Here is a 24,493-nt window from a genome sequence, read left to right as displayed (position 1 = left end):
AGGGAATGGCAATCTAATAGAAGTCCAAGGACTCAGCTGAGAGAAGACAGTACAGACTTGAACCAGTCACCAAGCCAACAAGGACAGAGATAATGACCCAGGACAGAACTTAGAGTGAGGGAACCAAAGTTAATTAACAAACTGTAGAAGAAAAACAAGATTTAGGGTTGCAAAGCAGATGAAAGGTGAAATGGGGACAAATTGTGATAAAATAAAGGATTACCAGAATTCATGAACATGGAAGTAGCACAGTAGATAATGGCAAAATCAAGAGTATGATCTATGTATGTCAGGGCAGAAGGTGAGAAAAACCAGACACTGAACTCATGGGGGAGTAAAGGTGGGGGGGGAGCCTGGAAGTCAGGAGGCAATAGCTCCCAGAATTCTGAACAAGTGATGAATACCCAAAAGAGGGATGGTGCTAAAGGGAAGTTGTAACAAAGGGTTTGGAAAAAATGGGTATTTCATACTCCCTATTACCAACAGTAAGTGAAAAGGTGGCAAATGCGGAGAAGGCTGGTTAGAGAAGCTCTAAAATCAGGAGAAAGCTCAGTCTGGACTAGTAAAAAAAGATGGACAGAACAAAAAAGGAAAAGATTTAAGAAAGTCTCCTAGCTGTAACGACTTGTTACTATAAGTGGCACTCAGTGTTTCAGACAGCACAGTGGAAAAAATGGGATGCTAAAGAAGGGGGGTCAGAAGCATGGTAGAGGTCCTCAGTAAAGGGCCAAGAATGGGGCTTAAACCATTCAAAAGGAGTGAGATTAGGAGAAAATGATGGGTTTGAAGTGTTTTAATATAAAATATTCAGCATACTTAGAGGTGGCTGGCAACATAGTAGATGGAGTAAGGAAGTCTTGAGTTCAAATCTAGTCCCAAATACTTAGCATCCATGTAAGATGTGACCTTGGGCAAGCCATTTAAACTGTTTGCTTCAGTTTTTTTTTTTTTTTTTTTTTGTTATAAAATGGAAATAAGTAACAGCAGAAATAATTCTCACAATATTGTTGTGAAATCATATGAGGTACCTGTAAAGTATGCTGCTCATGGTATCTGGCACATGGGTAGGTACCATATAAATGTTTATTCTTTCCTTACTTACATATAAAATTTATGTAGCTGAATCCTCAGCACTTTTATATATCACCAACAAAATGCAACAGCAAGAGATACAAAGAGAAATTCCATTCCAAACAAAAGTATTTGGGAATCCATCTACCAAAGAATAGTTAGGAATTATATGAGAAAAACTACAAAACACTTGCCACAAAAATAAAGTCAGATTTAAATAATTGGAAAGACATTCAGTGCTCTTGGATAGGCCGAGCGAATATAATAAAGATGACAATACTCCCCAAACTAATCTATCTATTTAGTGCTATACCAATCAGACTCCCAAGAAACTATTTTAATGACCTAGAAAAAATAACAACAAAATTCATATGGAAGAATAAAAGGTCGAGAATTGCAAGGGAACTAATGAAAAAAAAGTCAGAGGAAGGTGGTCTAAGTGTACCTGATCTAAAGCTATATTATATAGCAGCAGTCACCAAAACCATTTGGTATTGGCTAAGAAATAGACCGGTAGATCAGTGGAACAGATTAGATACAAAGGACAAAAAAGGGTACATCTATAGCAATCTAATCTTTGACAAACCCAAAGATACCAACATTAGGGATAAAAATTCATTATTCGGAAGAAACTGTTGGGAAAACTGGAAATTAGTATGGCAGAAATTAGATATGGATCCACTCTTAACACCATATACCAAGATAAGATCAAAACGGGTCCATGATTTAGGCATAAAGAATGAGATCATAAATAGATTAGAGGAACAGAGAATAGTCTACCTCTCAGACCTGTGGAGGAGGAAGGAATTTATGACCAGAGGAGAACTAGAGATCATTATTGATCACAAAATAGAAGATTTTGATTACATCAAACTAAAAAGTTTCTGTACAAACAATACTAATGCAAACAAGATTAAAAGGAAAATAACAAATTGGGAAAATATTTTTAAAGTTAAAGGTTCTGACAAAGGTCTCATTTCCAAAATATATAGAGAACTGACCCTAATTTATAAGAAATCAAACCATTCTCCAATTGATAAATGGTCAAAGGATATGAACAGACAATTCTCAGATGATGAAATTGAAACTATATCCACTCATATGAAAGAGTGTTCCAAATCACTATTGATTGGAGAAATGCAAATTAAGACAACTCTGAGATACCACTATACACCTGTCAGATTGGCTAAGATGACAGGAACAAATGATGAATGTTGGAGGGGATGTGGGAAAACTGGGACACTGATACATTGTTGGTGGAGTTGTGAAAGAATCCAGCCATTCTGGAGAGCAATTTGGAACTATGCCCAAAAAGTTATCAAACTGTGCATACCCTTTGACCCAGCATTGCTGTTATTGGGATTATATCCCAAAGAAATACTAAAGAAGGGAAAGGGACCTGTATGTGCCAAAATGTTTGTGGCAGCTCTTTTTGTTGTAGCTAGAAACTGAAAGTTGAATGGATGCCCATCAAGTGGAGAATGGTTGGGTAAATTATGGTATATGAAGGTTATGGAATACTATTGTTCTATAAGAAATGACCAGCAGAAAAAAAAAAAAAAAAGAAAAAGAAATGACCAGCAGGAGGAATACAGAGAGGCTTGGAGAGACTTACATCAACTGATGCTGAGTGAAAAGAATAGAACCAGAAGATCGCTGTACACTTCAATGCTGTATGAAGATATATTATGATGGAAGTGGATATCTTCAACATAAAGAAGATCCAACTCACTTCCAGTTGATCAATGATGGACAGAAATAACTACACCCAGAGATGGAACACTGGGAAGTGAATGTAAATTGTTAGCACTACTGTCTATCTACCCAGGTTACTTATACCTTCGGAATCTAATACTTAATGTGCAACAAGAAAATGGTATTTACACACACACAAACACACACACACACAAAAAAAAAAAAAATTTATGTAGCTATGTACATGTGATTTACGCAGGCCCAAATTTTTTCCCAAATGAGTTTAAAATAATAAAATAATATATAATATGTAATTAATATATATGAATATTATTTATTATATATTATAATGTACAAAATTAAATAAAAGAATTAAAATTCAAGTTTAACTTCCTTCCCTTCCAATAGAAAATAATGTATATAACCTGGATAACTGTAATAGCTGTAAACAAACTATGGAATATGAATACAATGTATACCATTCTACTGCTAAGACACAACAAATATGAAGAGTTCAGGGAAACTTGGGAAGTCTTGTACGAAACTACACATAATGATAGGAATGAACACAGAAGAACAATTTACAAAATGACAACAATGTAATAGAAAATATAAGAACTCAGGGTCAATGGAATGACTCACTGTAGCATCAAGGAGCTATGACAGGAAAGAAGGCCTTCCTGCCATCAACAGGGACATGGCTGGTAAAGTCTACATGGGAACTGAGTCAGTGTCAGACCGAGAAAATGTAGAGATTGGGTTACAGTAACTGAATTTCTTTTTTTTTTTTTCCCAAGGGAAGCTTCATTGAGCAGGAGTCACTAAGAATTGAGAGCAATGTAAAAGGATACAAATAAGACATTTTACTTTTTAAAAATTGTGGTCAATGTATTATATCAATTTTGTTTTGTTATTGATACAAGTTATTTTGGGTAGACTACAGGAAAGTGATTGTGACATAAAAAAAAATTCTTAATTATAAAATAATAAATAATTAAAGTATACATCAGACAGTAACATTCAATGAAAGACTTATAGACAGACAATAAATAAGATGTCCCAAAAGTCTTGTGGAGACTTAAGCTATTAAAAAACAACTTTTGGGTCACTGTAATTGACATTTTTTGAAGGAAAAAAAAAAGGATACAGACCTTCATCATCAGTTAGGGATGTACTAATTTTTATTTTTCTTCCATATATTCCAGAGTCCTAAACAGTAAAGAAAAATGTCACAAACAATAGGTCTATAAATACAGAACATAATATCTACTATTCAGAATTAAGCATTTGGAGTCTTTGATTATTTTCCCAACCATCTTCATTTATAAAAACTTATATGGCAAAAATATAATTATACCATGTACAGATTTAACATTTCTATTCAACAGTTTATTCACAATTTCCTGTGTATTGGTTTTCGCTTCCAAAATTTCCAAGTTAGCAACCATGAAAGCCCAATGCTATCATATTAAAATCTCAGGTTTAATCAAGTTGGATTTTTATAAAAATTTGCTGAAACAACATTATCTACACATATACAGTTAAAAGTGTAAAGGCAAAACATAATTTTATTAGAACAAGTATTAATCACATTGATCTTGCCCTTTCTTTTGGAAGGAAATGTTTTGATTTTTTTTTTTTTAAATACAAATAAATCAATTTTAAACTCACCATAAACTGCTCTGGGAAAGCATGAAGACCCTTAGACCTTGAATCTTTTCCTGAATACAAAGCAATATATTAGATTTTTAATAATAGATATTTAAGACAACACATTAAAATATAATAATTAGGGATGATATTAACTATGTAACACTCAGAACCTCTCAACAGGTTCTCACTCTTAATAACCCCTTTCTAGATATGAAAAAGAGTAAGCATAGGTAATTCTTACCCAATCCATTCTAATGACCAAAGACAAAGAAACAATCCAAAGTAAGAGACTGGACATTGTCTCTTAAGACACCTCTTACAATCTTTCAATATTTGTAAAGTTTTAAAATACACATGCAGAGGTTAAGTTGGATAGAGGAGTAGCAGTAAGGAGCAAAGAGATCTCCTCAAAAGCTGTAACTCCTCCAAAGAGATCTAGAAAATGTACCAGACTGAAACCTCATTGAGGAAATTCAAGAAGTCACAGTGATTCCTTTTTCCAGACCAGGTCAACTTAAGGATATAAGCAAAGAGGTCTGTATTCCAGAAATCAGGTCTAGGAGGAGCAATCACACATTATACAACAGAACAAAGTTTGTTCCCTGCCCCATAACAGGCAACTGTATCCCAACTACCCAGTTTTGGATCACAAATCCAGATGGACTGAGGGATATTTGGGTTCTAGGGTAAAGAACAGTCCCTAGTCCCACTGTATATAGCACAAGGAGGAAGTTCAGAAGCAAGCAGCACTCATGTAGCTTATATACCAGGAGCAGAGTGGGGTTTCAGAGTCTTACTTATATGTACTCAAGTCTAAAGCCTGCAGAGAAATAACCATGGCAAGAATCCCAGAATAAAACGGAACCTACACAGTTCTGCATTAACAGTCTTTTATCTGACTACTACAGACCCAAATTCAGATCATGAACTTACAGAGCTGAGGGGAGGGAAAGGAAGAAGAAGGGAGGTGGGAGGACAATAATCAGATTTTATCGTGAATCAGACCATTTTGGAAACACTTAAAAACTTGCAGGTGCCTAACTTGAACTGTTCCAGAGAAGCTAGAATAATGAAACAGTCAATACTTCAAGAAAGCAGTTAAGAGGAAAAACCCAGACCAGCCCTCCAGGAGTGCATAGAACCCAGCCCTAATATCAAGTGTTGAAGTCTGAAAATAGACAGAAAAAAAGAGAAAATAAAAATATATCATCATCATTAGAAACTATTATGGTAACAGGAACACTCAAGATACAAACCCAGAAGACAATGATTCTAAAATATCTACAAGTGAAGCCTCAGAGAAAAACCTAAAGAATACAAACTCAACTAGAATTCCTAGAAAAGAATCAAGTTTTTAAAAAGAATTTTTAAAATATAATTTTTTCAATGAAATGAGAGAACAAAAGGAAACCTTGGAAAAGAAGTGCTACAGAAGAAAGAATTCAAAAAGAAAATTAGTAGCTCAACCCAAGCTCAACCCAAAACACTAATGAAGCAATAAACTTCCTGAAAATTAGAATGGACCAAACAGAAGACAATAAGACAAGAAATATTAAAATGAAGTCAAAATGTCAAAAAATAGAAATAAAAAACAAGATATCTCAGTAAAAACAATGGATCTGGAAAACTGATCAAAAAGAAAAAATTTAAGAATCACGCTAGATAGCAGGCCATACACCATCCCTCTTCTCCCCTTTTTCATTTCTGCAATTAGACTTGGAAAAATTAAGTTTAAAAAGAAAACTAAACCTTGAGGCTCCGACTCTCCTTCATATACCATTGTGACACAATGAAGGATAGAAAAGAAAAACAGTATCCAGGTGCTTGCCTCTCTGACTTCATCCCTGTGCAAAAACTACCCTGAGAATAGAATTATTGTCAAGGACAATCTTGTGTCCTGTAGTTATGCCCTTGTTGTATAGCCCTTATCTATCTAAAAATGGTTCTCCTCTCAGGTCTGACAAAGGACTGAGCCATAATCTCCAAGCTGTAAATACCAATCCTCTCTCCCTGCTCTCTCTTTGAAGTAAAGATAACAATAGCTGCAAGACTAATTGCACTCTTACCTCCATATTCTGTTTGCTAAGAGACAGAATTGTGTGACTTAGTTGCTCTGGAACCAATGCTTTGGAAGCAAATTCCCATTTTGGTCAGCTAGCTTAAACTCTTCACATTAAGGATTAAAAACAATCTCTTCTTGATCCAACTCACTTCCAGTTGATCAATGATGGACAGAAACAACTACACCCAGAGAAGGAACACTGGGAATTGAATGTAAACTGTTAGCACTACTGTCTTTCTACCCAGGTTACTTATACCTTCAGAATCCAATTCTTAACGTGCAACAAGAAAATTGGATTTACACACATATATTGTATCTAGGTTACACTGTAACACATGTAATATGTATGGGATTGCCTGTCATCTAGGGGAGGGAGGGAGGGGAAAATTTGGAAAAATGAATACAAGGGATAATGTTATAAAAAAAAAAATTACTCATGCATATGTACTGTCAAAAAAAAATTTTTATAATTTTATAATTATAAAATTAATTTTAAAAAATAAAATGGAAATGGTTCTTTGAATAAATGAAAAGAAAAAAAACTCTTCTTGTCTCAGTTTCTCTGGTATTACAGCCAGACTACATATACCCTCTGACCAACAAAAAATGTCAAGCCATCATATTTCAAAAAATTTTGAAAGAAAACTTCCTCAGAAACAACTTTATTAGAACAAAGGAGCAAAGCAGAAACAGAAAGAATAAACTAATCAGCTCCCCAATGAAACCCCAAAATGAAAACTCTTGGGAACATCACAGTTAAAAATCCAGAAGTCAAAGAAAAGTACTGAAAGAAGCTGAAGAAAAAGAATTATCAATAAATATCAAAGTCAATTAGGTGGCACTACAGATAAAAGCACTAGCCATAGAGTCAGGAAGACCCAAGTTTAAATCCAGACTCAGAAAACTTGTGTGACCTTGGCCAATTCACGTAATTCTGACCATAAAGAAAGGGGGGGGGGGGGGGGGGAAGAACTTAAATGAAAAAAATGACTTCCAAGTATTCCTGATAAAGAAATTGGAGCTTTGTAGAAACTGAAATTCAAATACAAGAGTTAAGAGAAATATTAAAAAGGTAAACCTGAATGAACAATCAAAAGGAACTAAATGAGGATAAACTGCTTAAATTCAAACATGAAGAGATGTTACATGTGTCCTTCATCAAGGATAATAGAAAAGGTCTAATTAGACAAGGCCTGGGAGTAGTTCTATTATGGGAAAAAGGAAGAGAATATGGGAGAAGGTGAGAGACAGGGAAACAATTATTTAACATAATCAGGGTATTCAAGCAGACATTTGTACAAATGAAGAGAAGGGGTAAAGGACAAGATATTACTTGAACCTCAGCCTGATCTGCATTAGTTAAAGGAAGAATGCATACAGACACTTAGAGTTGAGTTCAAAAATACATTTCATTTAACGGGAAACCGGAAAGAAGGGGAAGAAGGAAGAAAGAGAAATTAAAAGAATGCAGATTAGGGGAAGGATTAGTCCAAAGAAAAATAAGTGTTATTTAAACCAAAAAAATAAGCCCAAGCCCCTACCACAAAAAGTAAGAATGTACAAAAATATATATAGCTCTTTTTACAGCAGCAAAAAATGGAAATGTGAAGGGATGCCCATTAACTGGGCAATAGCTAAAGAAATCATTATATATATATAAGATAGAATATACTATTATTCTATAAGAAATGATAAAGAAGATAGTTTTCAATTAAGTTGTGAAGACTTTTATGAACTGATGTAAAGTACATTGAACAGAGCCAAAAGGACAATTCATACAATGCCAATGCCAACAACAGGATAAAAACAACCAAGTTTGAAAAAATTAGGAATTCTGACCAATTATAATTGCAAAAGACTGATTTTAAAACATGCTTATCTGCCTTATAATGAGAGATGAAGTACTCAAAAGAGGAATAAGAAAAAAATTTTTTTCCCAAAATGACCAATGCAAAAATTTGTTTAGCTTGACTACAAACATTTATAATAAGCATTTTATTTTTATTTCATTCTCAATGGGGGTGGGGTAAATTGAAGTAGAAGGGTAAGAAAGCAAATCTTTCGATTCCAAGAGACATGGGATAGAAAATGCCATCCTCAACCAGAGAGAGAATTATGGAGGTTAAATGTGGATCCAAGCATAGAATATTCACTTTTTTTGGTTTGTCTGTTGTCTTTTTCTTTATTGTGTTTTTTTTTCCTTTTTCATATAATTTTTCTTGCACAACATGGCAAATATGGAAATATATTATAAAGGATTGCACATGTTTAACCTATGTCAGATTGCTTGCTGTCTTGGTAAAGGGAGAAGTAATAGAGGGAGGGAGAAAGATTTGGAACACAAAGTCTTTTAAAAATGAATACTGAAAACTAAAATACTACTGAGAGTTGCTCTTTGCATATTGAAAAATATATATATATATATACATATACACACATACAATTATATAATTTTTAAAATAAAAAATAAGCAACATATGCCTAAAACATATGCTAAAAGAAGCAAGTCAGACTTCTGCCTCACCTAGAACCTTATATGAGTTTCCTAAAACTGAGGGCAGATTGGTTTCTTGTCCATTTGCCCATTTCTACAAACCTAAATCAAATTCCAAGGATGTGGGGTTTCTCTAATACCAGTCCACAGCAGGCTTTATAAACAAGCTAGAGAATTTGAGTGAGTCTAGCTCTAAATGTATATATTAAACCTTTCAAAAGGACAGAATCTAAGGAAAAGATATGGTGATAAAAGTAGTTTTCACCTTCTGTACTGTCCTGGCAACTTCTTCAATTATTCTGCTTTAATAATCAGCTCCATGAAGTCAACTCATAAGATCTCAGTTGTTTCCCTGGGCTTTAGTCTCACATTATCAATTGCCTATTAAACATTTCAAAGTAGATATCCTAGATACATCTTAAACTCTCCCCCAAAAGATCCTCTCTTCCACAGCAGACACTTAATAAATTTTTGTCAATCAACTGATCGAATGAGTACAAGGTACACAAAGCTTTTGATAAAAATCTACCCCCTAATGAATCTTCAACAATCAATACTATGAAAAAGACTTAGAAGAACACATTCAAAGAGATTTCAAGATTGAAAGGAGGGGCAGCTAGGTGGCACAGTGGATAGAGCACCAGCCTTGAATTCAGGAGTTCAAATCTGTTCTTTTAACACTTCCTAGCTGTGTGACCCTGGGCAAGTCACTTAACCCCAGCCTCAAAAAAGAAAAGAAAAGAAAAAGATCGAAAGGAGAAGTAAAAATACTATTTCAATAAAAAATGGTAATTAATCACAAAGAATCATAACCCCACAGAGCTGTAATATAATAATGCATTAAAACTTCATGAATATAGACTAAATGAGACAGGCCAGGATGTGGAGATCTAATTAGAATTAAAGAAAAGTTTAAATTGTGAAGAATATTTTTAAAGCTTCTATTTTAAGTGTGAACTTACATGTGAAACTTTATTTTTAAAAAATAAATCCCTAACTTTTCTTAATAATTAACAAATTATATTTTGGAAAATAATTTTTATAATAACTACAAAACATATTTGGTTTCACTTTTAAGTAAGCAAAATATTCCTGTTACTTATCAGTAAACACATCTTCATAAGACAATAAACTGGAGCTTATCATACTTTTACAAATGCCCCCAATTTGATTATTGGGATAACCAAGTATTCTCTAGCTGTGACTCCCTTCTTCTGACTTAGGCTCTCAACTTCAAGTAAAGCTATGCCTCAGCATGCTGTGTTGGTTATGCCAAATTCTGAATTACTGCAATGTAAATTAAAGAAATTCATTAATAGCATTCTAACTTTGCAACTCCTGAAACAAAGAATTTTGGTTTGTATTACAGGGAAATTAAAAACAAAAAAGGATCAAAAGACACTATACCTCTCTTGGATGGTTTCTGTAAATTTAAGGCTTTCTTCCTTTTCTCCTCTAATTCAACTTGCAGTTTTATTTCTACAACCTAAAACAATGAATAGTCAAATAAAAGAACAAAGTGCTAAGATCTTCAACTACAAACAAGAATATGTAGAACAAAACATAGGAAAAACTTTAATAAACACAAAAATGATACCTCAAGTATAGGCTTCTTTTTTGTTTTAAAAAATCAATTAGAATTTCTCAATATGGCATTTATTCATTTGTTTGAATTTAGTTCTATATTTAATTCTCATTTTAATTTTACTGGGACAGAAGAGTCAGGAAAACAATAATAGTAATGAAATTCAACTCAACAAACATTTTATTAAGTACCAACTATGTGAAAAGGTACCAAGGACAAAAAAAAAATGAAAAGGGTGTTTTTTGTACAGACTGATTAATGCTAAAATAATATCTGGACTTTCTTGATGTCCCTCAAAGACTGAAGGAACAACAATTTATATTTATGAAGCTTCCTGGAATTTACAGTCTTGTTTCATTATAGTTACAAGTCATTTTCTTTTGAACAGAGTCTAATGCTATAATTATCTAGCTAGGAAATAATGAACTAGGATTATCCTTTTTCCAGGTTCTTTAAGTCCTACTCTAGTATTCCTTCTACATCTCCAAAAATAAGTATTATTTCCTAAAAGGATCCTGAGTCTCCTCTTTAAATGCAAATATCACTACTCCAAAATTTAAAAAAATCAACATGAAGAAAAGAGCAAAAGAAATGCTTAACTCTATCAAATGAAATAATACATTTAAAAAAAAAAAGAAAGAAAGAAAAGAAAAGGTCTAAGAACCTTTATTTATTTACATAATTATCTCTAAATATTTTTAAATGAAAACATTTTAAAATGAAAATTCTATTTAAGTGCAAAGCTCAAAAGGTCATATATATTCCTTACAGAGAAATGAAAATTTACACTTGCAGGTCAATATTACCTGTTCAATATTTGACCAAAAATATTCTATTTCTCTAGCAGTTGAAGCAGCTATACGTCTTAATCGGTTCTGCTCCTCTTTCTTTCCTCTTTCTTCATGAAGTTTCTTTTCTTCATGATAACGCGCTGCAGTTCTGACAAGCTATTAAGTGAAAATATTCAAATTTTTAACTTTGCAATGTCTAAAACTATAAGAAAAAAATGCCAAAAGTCAAACACACATGCGTCCTTTTGACACTGATAACTGGACAATTAAAATTTTAAAAACTAGATTCTTAAACACATTTGTTTGAAATATTAGATAATCTAAACTGTCTATCTAAATTATCCCCTTTTATATTTGTTCAATTCACAGCTATAAAGAGCAAAATTTATCTTCCTCTATGTAAATATGCAATGTATAAAATGGATAGACTTTCAGCAATCTCCTTTCTATCAGTTAAAGTTATAGCCGCAGGAAATCTACTTTGTTCCTTTCTACTCTCCTTCATATTTCCTCCTCCCCAAACTCACTGTCTCCTTAAATATAGAAAGTGGCAGAATGGGCAATAGTAAAGTGAGGAGGGAAGGTAAAAAAGGAAGTAAACCCCACAGTAGCAACCACACTCACTTCAGTTGATGGGTTCCCAGCTTTCATCTAGTCTCCTTCCCCTCTTATCTGTTAAACTCAACCTCCCCCAGGAGACCCTGTCTTGATTATCTTCCAAAAGTTTCCTGCTCCCCAAATCCTAATAGCATACTTTCTACAGCCTTTCTCTGAACCCAACTCCTTTTTGAAACTTTCAAGGACAGTCCAGTTAGGCTTTTGTAACTCTAATAGGTTCAAATTCTGTTCCCAGAGCTATAGTGGGATAAACAATTTCTGACATCCTTGTAACTTGTAACAAAATTTCCCAAAGAAAAATGTCTATTACTACAGCCAAGAATTATGGATCAAATGAGCTTTTGTGAGAAACTAATCATCACATGTGTAATACTGTTTATATTAAAAAATGTATTCCAAATACCAATTCTGAGAAATCACAAATTAAATTTTGCAACACAGCCCATCAGTAAAATATAGACTACCTATGTTACCTTCTTTGCAGCTGCCATTTTCCATCTCCTCTCTTGTGCAAAGTCTGTTGCCATCCACTGCATTTCTTCTAAGAGATAATCCCAATGAGATTTTGGTCGTGGGGCCTCTTGAAGTTTTGGCAACCGTCTGAGAGACCACAGACCTTCCTTTCTCAATTCTGATATTCTTTGATGGATTTGGGTTTCCTAGAAAAATCAGGTCAATAAGTTTTTATTCAACATTTATTGCACACAAGCCAGAACTATGCAGATTCAAAACTAATATAAGACGTGGCTCTTGTAATAATTCCCATGGAGAGTAGGAAAAGGGGGCAGAGTGGACTAAGATTTCTAGGCATGAAAACAACCAAAAGACACTTCTAGCTGGTATAATAATCAAATATGTCAAGTTGCTCAGTATGGATGAAGTGCCACAGGAGTTCAGAGAACATTAACAAAAATTGACATTAATATGAATTAGAATAATCAAGAGAAATTCCTTCTCCTTCTCTCAATTCTTTAATACCAGAGTTTCCCAAAAGAGTTGGTGTAGCTCTATTCTCTCTATACCTCACAACCTAAAAGACTTCATATATTCTCATGCAATTCCTATAGTTTCAACTATTACCTCTGGATAGGTAATTCAGATTTAATCTCCAATTGCCTAAGGGACATCTCAAATGAAATGACCCAGAGACACTTCTAATGCTTAAAAATTAGCTCATCAGTTTAACAGAAACAATAAAGTTAGAAAAAGGAGCATTAATTTTAGGAAAGAATAATGAGCTCATTCAGTTTCCTCCCCCTCACTTCTAAATGTCCAGCTAACGTACTAACTTTATGAAATTAACTTTACTAGTAACACTCACATCACTCAAATCCCTCAACTCAATTAAATTCAATATTTATTAAGTAACTATTATGGATGAGGCACTGTGCTGGCTACTAGGGATAAAACTTAAGTAAGACAAAACTTGCCCTCAACAAGCTTACAACCTCATAGAAGGAATTTGAATTGAAAGGGAATGTCATCTAGTCCAACACATAACTTGAATAAGAAACCCTTCTATTTATAGTCCCAAACAAGGCATCCTACCATATCTTCCTGAAGGTTTCCAAAGAACAAGAAACCACTACCAACTTAAGGCAGGCAATCCATCCAAATTTCAGAAAGCCCTAGTTCTTATGAAATTACATCAATCCTAAAACACCTCTCTGCAACTTCCACTTAGTAAAACTGATCAGATCTCTGCAAGCTAGGGCCAAGCCAAACAAATCCAGTCCTTCTCCATAGACAACTCTACTGTCACCCCCTCAAGTTATCTTTTCTACATGATAATATAGCCAATTTTTTTAAGAAGCCCCCCATGTGATACTTTCCAGTCCTTTCATTCTCAGGGGGTTCCCTTTTGTTGGTCACATTTCAGTGCATTTATATCTAAGATGTAGTGCCCAGTTAGGAGCAAAGCCTGATAACTATTTCCCTGTACACTTTATCTTTCCTGATGCAATCTAAAAGAGCATTTAGATTATTTGCTTCTTTGCAAAATAGCTCATACTAAACATGCCAACCATTAAAAATCCGAGCTCCTCTTCACATACACACACACACACACACACACAAAAAAAAAAAAAAAAAAACTGCTGCCATGCTATCGCTCTTCTAATCTGCATTTGTGCACTTCATTTTGTCAACCTAAGCTTAGAACTTAGTCCTATTTCATTTCATTTTGTTCAATCAGTTCATCATCTATTTAGATTGCCAAATTTTAAGGGGTCCAAGCTCTGTAATCCAGTAACTACCTTTCAAAATTACTTGCCATCTGCATATCTTATAAGCATGCTATCCAAGTTACTGATAAAAATGTCTAAAGCAATGGATACCAGAAGCACTAAACTAAACACACCCTTCTTAGTAACTATTGGTTGAATCTAGGCATTCAATTAGTTGCAAAGTCACCAATCTTTATTAATCTTCCTCTCAACTACCAAAAAAAAGAAAAAAAGACAGAAAAAAAAGACAGGAAGGAAGGAAGGAAGGGAGGGAGGGAGGGAGGGAGGGAGGGAGGGAGGGAGGGAGGGAGGGAGGGAGGGAGGGAGGGAGGGAGGGAGGGAGGGAGGGAGGGAGGAAGGAAGGAAGGAAGGAAGGAAGGAAGGAAGGAAGGAAGGAAGGAAGGAAGGAAGGAAGGAAGGAAGGAAGGAAGGAAGGAAGGAAGGAAGGAAGGAAGGAAGGAAGGAAGGAAGGAAGGAAGGAAGGAAGGAAGGAAGGAAGGAAGGAAGGAAGGAAGGAAGGAAGGAAGGAAGGAAGGAAGGAAAGAAGGAAGGAAGGAAAGAAGGAAGGAAGGGGTGGGAGGGACAGAAGAAAGTCAAGAAAGAAAGAGAGAAAGAGAAAGAAAGAGGACTTGTCAAATGCTTTGTTAAAATTTAAATACATAAAATTATCTATAGATTTTCCATTCTTTACCACTCTTGTTACTCTTTCAAAAAAGGAAATTAATTTAAACTGAAATGACCTGTTTTAATTGTCATTGCTATCCTTTTATGAGTGTTCACAATCCACTCCTTCAATAATATGCTCTGGAATTTGAATAAAAGTTCACTGGTCCATATTTTGCAAAATCTATCTATGTTTCTTTTTTGAAATTTGTCATATCTGCTCTGTTCAGTTCTCTGACAATTACTTGACATTTCAAAGATCAACAACAGCAACTTGAAGATCAAATAGGCAAATTCTGTCAATATACTAGGTATATTTGTCCAGATCTAGTGATACAAATTCTTTGACAGCATCTACATAGCATCTAGTCATCTGCTCAACTATGTTTGGATTCCCATTCTCTCTAACCAATTTTTGTTTTATAATTCCCAGTCTAAAAGATTGTTCATCCTGGATGAGAAAACTGGAGGAAAATTATGATCTATTATCATAATACAATTTACTTCAGAGAGTGTTCTTACCCCCTTCTTTGATCATTCTAATGTCCCCAACATGGCTTTTAAGAAATATCCTTCTTGTTATCTTTAGCATTCATCACCGTATTAGTTCATGCTGATTCTTATAGAACCATAGTATTTTTGCAATCATTATCAATTACTTGAACTTCTTTTAATCTTGTCATTTAAAAATTTTCTTAGTTTAGGCCTGAATTTCCCTAGAAAATACTAGATGAGCAGAGCCTATCGTTTCTTTAAAGCATTTGAAACATCTTCTTATGAACTCTTAAGTGCCCATTATGTATATATATATATTTTTTCATATTATATATATATATATATGTCTTTCCTTTTTTCTATCCAAAACTACTTGGTCTCAAGGTTTCTACCTAACATTTCTACTTCCGTTCTTCCTTAGTGCTCAGAATTGGGTCTAAAACAGCCATTCTCCCTCATTTCCTCCATCTTTGGAAGGAAAAAATTATCATGAATTTACGATAAAATTTATTAGCTGGGGTAGCTAGGATAGAGTGCTAGCCCTGAAGTCAGGAGGACCTGAGTTCAAATTTGGTCTCAGATACTTAACATTTCCTAGCTATGTGACCCTGGGCAAGTCACTTAACCCCAATTGCCTCAGGGAAAAATATAAAATTTAAATTAAAAAAATTATCAACTGGAACATTTTGCCAGAGAAATGTTTTAGCAGTATCTAAAGAACTGAGGCTCTCATACAATATTATAATCCAGTGTGATTTTTTTTTTCTATTTCCTAAACTCTTCACTGAATTTCTCCTACTGACTAGGTTTATAAAGTATATTTGTCATGAACTTCAACACTCAATAGCAACTCATCTACTTTGCCCCATGTGGACAACTGGTTCACAGAACAAGACGCAAGGATGCTTTGTAAATGTTTTCCATCTATCTGAAATATAACTCAGCTCTCTGTTTTTCCCAATAAAAGTGAATGCTCATTACACAGTGGACACACATTATTGCCTAACTGAATGATACCAATACTGATACCAATACTGAACCAATACTGATGATCACTGTCCTTGAAAGCATCACATAAGATTTTGAAATACAATAGTTTTGCCCAAGTCTTTTTTTTTTTTTTTTTTTGGTAAGAACTTAAAATTCAGTTTAACAAAAGAGTTTGTTGCTCAGGTAATTTTATTTTAATATAGCAATAAAATAATTTTTATAATATTAATAAATTTAAAGTTTTCCTGACTAGAAGTAGGGTCTAGCACTCTGTCCATAATGTCACATTCCAAGAACAACTCCTCCACAAATCAAGTTAACAAGAATTCAATAAGCAACCATTATGACTCTGACCCTAAGAAAGGGTTTTTTATTTAAAAGATAAATTCTCTTCATTTCTACCAACTGTCTAAGAAGCCAAAATACTCTAGTGTTCAGAATCTAGAATATTCCATTTTAAATATTTGATATTTATTTAAAATACCTTGTTTTAAAGACCAAAGAGTCAAATTTTCCTTTTGAAAACTGAGTCTTCTTCAATTATAACCCAAGTACTTTAAAATTTTATATTTTTTTCTTACCAGAGTTACTTGTTCAGCCAATTTCTCTTGGACACTATCCTGGGACTGTGTGGTATTTTGAGCTGGGCTCTGAGGTTTTGGGGGTGACAGGTACTGTGGCACCTGGGGACCGAGATGTAATGGGAGACAGTGACTTGTTGGTTGCTGGGGAGGGCCTATTTACTGGCGATGACCGTGCAGGTGAGGGCACTGGGCCTGAGAGACTTGCTGGTGTGATGGATGAGGTAGATGAGGAGGTGGGTACAGAACGCTGACAAGGCTGGCCAGAATCTGCAGGTGGTCTTGATAATGCCACAGTCTGTCAAGAGAAAATAACAATTAATTATACATAACAGCAAATAGTAAGCTTCAGGAAAACTCCAAATGCCTCAATGTTTTTGCTTTTTTCTAGTTTACTTACTTTTAATCATTGAGAGTCTTCTGGAAGTGAATGGTTCTAAAAACAGTAAAGAGCATTCCTACCATAAGAAGTTTTCCTCTACCCATTACTAAGAGTTAGACCAATATGATACTAAGAAACAAGATTTTCTCCTTTTCATAAAAACAATCCAACATGTTTGTCAAAGAACCAAAACTGAACAGTTTCTGGACTTTGTCAGCCAAAATTAAGATAAAATTGTATGAAATACAATACATACTTCTGAACAAAACAAAAATCCTCTAAATTAAGAAATTCTCAAATAACCAATATATTTAATTTACAAAAGCAATTTTTATATAATAAGTATTTTTTAAATTAATAAGTATTTACTTTTTCTCCTCTTAATCTCCCCATTGAAAAGAAAAAAAGAAGAATCCTTTTAACATATCAAGCAAAACAAATTCTCTTATCATCCATGTCTGTAACTGATATGATCACTACCAATGCTTAACTCTATTTTCAAAATATCTATATGCTCATACCATCTAAAACCAAAAAAGCTTCCTTAGATAATATTCAACTGATCAATATGAGAGAAGTTAACAAAACTCCAATAACATGACAGCAGATGGTAGAATTTTTCTATCTCCTCATCTTCTGCAATAAATGTTGCAGCATAAATAATAATTCTTTTCAAGACAATTTTCTTGCTCATGATTATCAGGACAACAATAATGAAAGATGATCAAGTGTATGAAGAAATGTTGCTTCTTATTGCTCTCAGAAGGCAGCTAGGTGGTGCAATGAATAGAGTGTCATGCCTGAATTCAGAAAGATCTGAGTTCAAATCAGACCTTGGGAACTTCCTAGCTTTGTGACCCTGGGCAAAATCCTTTAATTCTGCCTCAGATTCCTCATGTGTCAAATGAACTAGAGAAGGAAATGATAAACCACCCCAGTATCTTTGCCTAGAAAGGGGCCATAGAGAATCAGATATGACTGAAAAAAGAATGAATAAAATGACTGAACAATTACCTTCAGGGTACACCAGGAAACTATCTCTCAAACTATTTGTTTGACATTCTGAGAACTTGTGTACCATATTTCCAATTACCTGCCATTATCTTTTGTCTTTTGGATTCACTAACAGAAAAAGATGTTAATATAATATGATTCAGTTCCTTCCAGAATACACTGACCTCTTTTGGTCATTGAAAAATAATCTCATACTATATAAATATATACACATATATTGTATTTAAGATATTGTTTACCATGTATGAGACTGTCTGCCATCTAGGGGAGAGGGTGGAGGGAAGGAAGGGAAAGGTTGGAACAGAAGTGATTGCAAGGATCAATGTTGAAAAATTACCAATGCATATATTCTGTCAATAAAGAGTGATAATAATATTTTTTTAAAAAATTCATACAGGAAAAAAAATTTTAAAGAATCTTAAAAACAGTTTTTTCCGAATAATGAATTTTTGTCCCTAATTCATTATTCGGAAAAAACTGTTGGGAAAACTGGAAATTAGTATGGCAGAAATTAGATATGGATCCACTCTTAACACCATATACCAAGATAAGATCAAAATGGGTCCATGACTTAGGCATAAAGAATGAGATCATAAATAGATTAGAGGAACAGAGGATAGTCTACCTCTCAGACCTGTGGAGGAGGAAGGAATTTATGACCAGAGGAGAACTAGAGATCATTATTGATCACAAAATAGAAGATTTTGATTACATCAAACTAAAAAGTTTCTGTACAAACAATACTAATGCAAACAAGATTAGAAGGGAAGTAACAAATTGGGAAAATATTTTTTAAAGTAAAGGTTCTGACAAAGGTCTCATTTCCAAAATATATAGAGAACTGACCCTGATTTATAGGAAACCAAACCATTCTCCAACTGATAAATGGTCAAGGGATATGAACAGACAATTCTCAGATGATGAAATTGAAACTATTTCCACTCATATGAAAGAGTGTTCCAAATCACTACTGATTGGAGAAATGCAAATTAAGACAACTCTGAGATACCACTACACACCTGTCAGATTGGCTAAGATGACAGGAACAAATAATGATGAATGCTAGAGGGGATGTGGGAAAACTGGGACACTGATACATTGTTGGTAGAGTTGTGAAAGAATCCAGCCATTCTGGAGAGCAATTTGGAACTATGCCCAAAAAGTTATCAAACTGTGCATACCCTTTGACCCAGCATTGCTGTTATTGGGATTATATCCCAAAGAAATACTAAAGAGCGGAAAGGGACCTGCATGTGCCAAAATGTTTGTGGCAGCTCTTTTTGTTGTAGCTAGAAACTGGAAGTTGAATGGATGTCCATCAATTGGAGAATGGTTGGGTAAATTATGGTATATGAAGGTTATGGAATATTATTGCTCTGTAAGAAATGACCAGCAGGAGGAATACAGAGAGGCTTGGAGAGACTTAAATCAACTGTTGCTGAGTGAAATGAGCAGAACCAGAAGATCACTATACACTTCAACAACAATACTGTATGAGGATGTATTCTGATGGAAGTGGATATCTTCAACATAAAGAAGATCCAACTCACTTCCAGTTGATCAATGATGGACAGAAATAACTACACCCAGAGAAGGAACACTGGGAAGTGAATGTAAATTGTTAGCACTACTGTCTATCTACCCAGGTTACTTATACCTTCGGAAGCTAATACTTACTATGCAACAAGAAAATGGTATTTACACACATATATTGTATCTAGGTTATATTGTAACACATGTAAAATGTATGGGATTACCTGTCATCAGGGGGAGGGAGTGGAGGAAGGGAGGGGATAATTTGGAAAAATGAATAAAAATAAAATTAAATTAAATTAAAAAAAAAATTTAAAAAAAAAAAAAAAAAGAATCTTAAAAACACCAAAAGTTATATAGTTGGTCCTAGAAGCTGGAGCAGCTAGATGGCACAGTGGATAGAGCACTGGCCCTGAAGTCAGGAGGATCTGAGTTCAAATCCAGCCTTAGACACAATATTTCCTAACTGTGTGATCCTGGGCAAGTCACTTAACCCAAATTGCCTAAGGAAAAAAAAAAAAAAAAAAAATCCCTTTCCTAACACAATCACTACAAGTAAACAACTTGGTCTTTTACTTTATGTCCTGAATTGCCATGGCAAAATAATTGCTCCCCTCTTGGTGTTGTCTCTGTATTGAGCTAAACTGGTCCTCAGGCTTCAGAGGACTTCTTCCTATATAATTCAAGTGAATTTCTCCCACAAATGAAGTAGAAATTAAGGTTTTAAAAATGTCAAGAGTTTCTTAAAACTATTTTTCCATCATTTATTTTCATAAGCTGAAGAATACAAACCAAAGGCAGCCTCTTCCCTTCCCTCCATATACACATATGGTGCAAAGAAGGAAAAGCCCAACTGAAATTTAAAAATCATGCTTGTGGCAGTGTGGAAACTGCTCTAAACTGAAGGTTTTAACTTCCCAATTACAAAAGCATAGAATTCTTATTATTGAATGTTCTATTTAAAACTGAGTGCTCAAATGTCTGTTTCATTGATTTTCATGTTTTAAAACTAGTGTAAATAGAACATTAAAATGACTCCCAAAATGAAAAATCTATTTATGTTTTCTAGTACATGCATCTACTTCAAAGCTTCCCTCCTATCCCCCCACTAAATCTGAGTTTCCAGCTTCTAGGTTTGTTGACAATAAGCAGAAATTCCAGAATCTTGAGATATAATTTTAAGTTGCTTCAGGAAATTCTATCAGAAAAAAAAAAAAAGTCTTGAAATACCAGACAAGATTAAGAAAAGACATCAGACTGACCATAATTTATAAGAAACCGAACCATTCTCCAATTGATAAATGGTCAAAGGATATGAACAGACAATTCTCAGAGGAAGAAATTGAAACTATATCCACTCACATGAAAGAGTGTTCCAAATCACTACTGATCAGAGAAATGCAAATTAAGACCACTCTGAGATACCACTACACACCTGTCAGATTGGCTAAGATGACAGGAACAAATAATGACAAATGTTGGAGGGGATGTGGGGAAATTGGGACACTAATACATTGCTGGTGGAGTTGTGAAAGAATCCAGCCATTCTGGAGAGCAATCTGGAATTATGCCCAAAAAGTTATCAAACTGTGCATACCCTTTGACCCAGCAGCGCTACTACTGGGATTATATCCCAAAGAAATACTAAAGAGCGGAAAGAGACATATATGTGCCAAAATGTTTGTGGCAGCTCTTTTTGTTGTAGCTAGAAACTGGAAGATGAATGGATGTCCATCAGTTGGAGAATGGTTGGGTAAATTGTGGTATATGAAGGTTATGGAATATTATTGCTCGGTAAGAAATGACCAGCAGGAGGAATATAGAGAGGCCTGGAGAGACTTAAATCAACTGATGCTGAGTGAAATGAGCAGGACCAGAAGATCACTGTACACTTCAACAACAATACTGTATGGGGATGTATTCTGATGGAAGTGGAAATCTTCAACATAAAGAAGATCCAACTCACTTCCAGTTGATCAATGATGGACAGGGGTAGCTGCACCCAGAGAAGAAACACTGGGAGGGGAATGAAAATTGTTAGCACTAATATCTGTCTGCCCAGGTTGCATGTACCTTCGGATTCTAATGTTTATTGTGCAACAAGAAAATGATATTCGCACACATGTATTGTACCTAGACTATATTGTAACACATGTAAAATGTATGGTATTGCCTGTCGTCGGGGGGAGGGAATAGAGGGAGGGGGAGTAATTTGGAAAAATGAATACAAGGAATAATATTATAAAATATATATATACATATATATATATATATAATAAAAAAAATAAAAAATAAAAAATAAAAAATAAATAAATAAATAAATAAATAAATAAATAAATAAATGAATGAATAAATGAATAAATAAATAAATAAATAAATGAAGACATCAGGCAAAATATTCCATTATACTCAAGATGCTCAAAATAAAAAATTTTTCACTAGCTTCACTAGACAATAGAATTTAGCAAATCAACCATCTATTAAGCACTTGTAATATGAAAAATATCATACTAAATACTAAACAATAACATATATATGTGTGTGTGTGTGTGTGTGTGTGTGTGTGTGTGTGTGTGTGTGCGTGTGTATACATATATATTATGTGTGTGTATATGTGTGTGTGTTTAAATAAGATAAATTGTGGGGCAAAATGACAGTGTGAATAACACTATATTTAGTCAGTTCCTACGTTTGAATTCTGAATGCCACTTACAACCTAGAGATTTTAAGAAAGTTAACCTGGGCCTAAGATTCCTTATTTAAAACAAAGCTTCTTAAACTGTGGGTTCCAACCCCATATGAGATCATATAACTGACTGTGAAGGTCATGAAAAATTTGGCAAGAGTAAAGACCAAAAATGAATTAAAACTCAAACGTGAATGAATCCAATATGTTTCTGGCATTATTTGCCTGTGCTGCATTGAGAAATTTCACTGCAGTCTTGGTTCTGATCATGTGCATTTTGCAACGCGCATGTATCAATGCTACCAGAAACACTTCAGCTCGGATTCAATATGGGGTCATGTAAAAACTTCTCAGGCAAAAGATCACAAGTGGAAAAAGTTTAAGAAGTCATGGATTATATTTTAAAGGACTGGACAAAATGATTTCTAGGGCTCTTTCCAACTATATAAGCTTGGCACCAGTATGAGAAATTATTTTAAAATAAAACTATTTCCCCCAAATTAAAAGAAAAACAACAGGCCCAGAAACTTATAGGTGACTCTAGAAGAAAAGATATTAAGCCCACCTCTTCTTTTAAAAAGGAATTTATAAAAAAAGTATCTACATGTAATTCTAAGTATCTACATAAAATGCTAAGTTTTTTTTAATAGTAAATTTTAGATTAGAAATGTTCAAGAACATATATTCAAAAGCTACCTTTACTCCACCCTCACTCCAAGTAATGGAACTGTTAAAAGGAAAAAAAAAAAAATTATATTTACTGTATGTTGAAGTCAATATAACTGAAAGACTGACCAAACAAACTGAGCCTTGTAATTCCTCAAAGAACTATTTTCTCTACATAGGAAAGTTGGAGGATGGGGGTAAGTGGAAGGGGAGAGTACCACATACATGCAGAGAGTTGCAGCTAGGGATTCTTCAACTTTTTTATGTTCTAGCCCCTTTGAGCAATCTCTGGTAAAGTCCACAGACCCTGTCTAAGAATCATGTTTTAAAACACATTAACAAAATACATAGGATTGCAAAGGGAACCAATGATAGTGAAGTATAGTTATAAAAGTATTTTTAAAAACAAGTTCAAAGACTCCAAGTTAGAAACCCAGGCTCTACAATCTGCTTTCTATAAATAGTAAGTGCTAGTTTTTTATAAAGCTACTGCTCTTTAGCATGAACTGCTATTCATAAGAACTAAATTCATTTCTTAAAAGGTAATTTTAAAATAGCAAAAGTAATTTAATTAGTAGGAATATTCTATTAGGATATGAATTCTAACCCTTATATAATGCCTTATCCAAATATACATAATATGGCAGAAAATGATGCCCTGAAACTCTGCAAAGTATCTACCAAGGTACAAATCCCACAACCATCTACTTAAGCAACTGTGCTCAAGGAACTCAGATAAAAGAAAGTTTCTCCAGTATATAATACGCCAAATTCATCTAACACTCCTATCCAATTCTACAAAAAAAATTTTCCAAATTAAAGAAGCTTTTAAAGATTATAAGGTTATATCTTTGGAATACCTGGGGCTGTGTTGGAAGGGGAGACACTTGCATCTGTGTCTTTCCTTGCATCTGGACATGGAGTGCTGGCGTGAGAGGCTGTGGAAGGGGTGCTGGGGGCTGGCTGGCTGGAGCAGCAGGGATGGGTATGTTAGGTGGCTGAGTCTTCACTGGAACTGAGGGCTGGGGTTGAGGCGGGGGCTGGGGCTGGGTTTCCATCATCTGCTGCTGGGGCTGCTGTGAGATTTGCAGGGTTGAAGGGAGGGATGTGCCTGGGACATTGGCAGGTTGCAACCGCCCAGGAAGCTGAGGTGGAGGAGTATGTAGACTTGCAGCATTCTGCACTGGAGGACCTTTGGATGGATCATACTGCTGTTGGTTTTGTTTCTGTCCGGTGAGCTGTACAGTCTGAGGAGTGGGAGGCATTCCGCCTGCAAAACCAGAAAAACT

At 34.5% G+C, this 24,493-nt stretch overlaps 1 protein-coding gene across 1 annotated transcript in view; it reads right to left on the bottom strand.

Annotated features, from left to right (window-relative positions):
* The window catches only part of EP400 (E1A binding protein p400), a 139,620-nt gene that overhangs the window by 76,545 nt on the left and 38,582 nt on the right, over positions 1-24,493 (bottom strand). The window contains 8 exon segments of the mRNA XM_074299919.1: positions 3,918-3,975; positions 4,438-4,487; positions 10,383-10,461; positions 11,367-11,507; positions 12,443-12,628; positions 16,924-17,010; positions 17,012-17,221; positions 24,065-24,474. Of these exon segments, the coding sequence (XP_074156020.1) occupies positions 3,918-3,975; positions 4,438-4,487; positions 10,383-10,461; positions 11,367-11,507; positions 12,443-12,628; positions 16,924-17,010; positions 17,012-17,221; positions 24,065-24,474 (1,221 nt within the window).

The sequence above is a fragment of the Sminthopsis crassicaudata genome, chromosome 1 (assembly GCF_048593235.1).
Source record: "Sminthopsis crassicaudata isolate SCR6 chromosome 1, ASM4859323v1, whole genome shotgun sequence".
In the NCBI taxonomy this organism is placed as follows: Eukaryota; Metazoa; Chordata; class Mammalia; order Dasyuromorphia; family Dasyuridae; genus Sminthopsis; species Sminthopsis crassicaudata.
The sequence above is the reverse complement of the archived record's forward strand: the minus strand, read 5'-3'. Positions and strand labels throughout refer to the sequence as shown.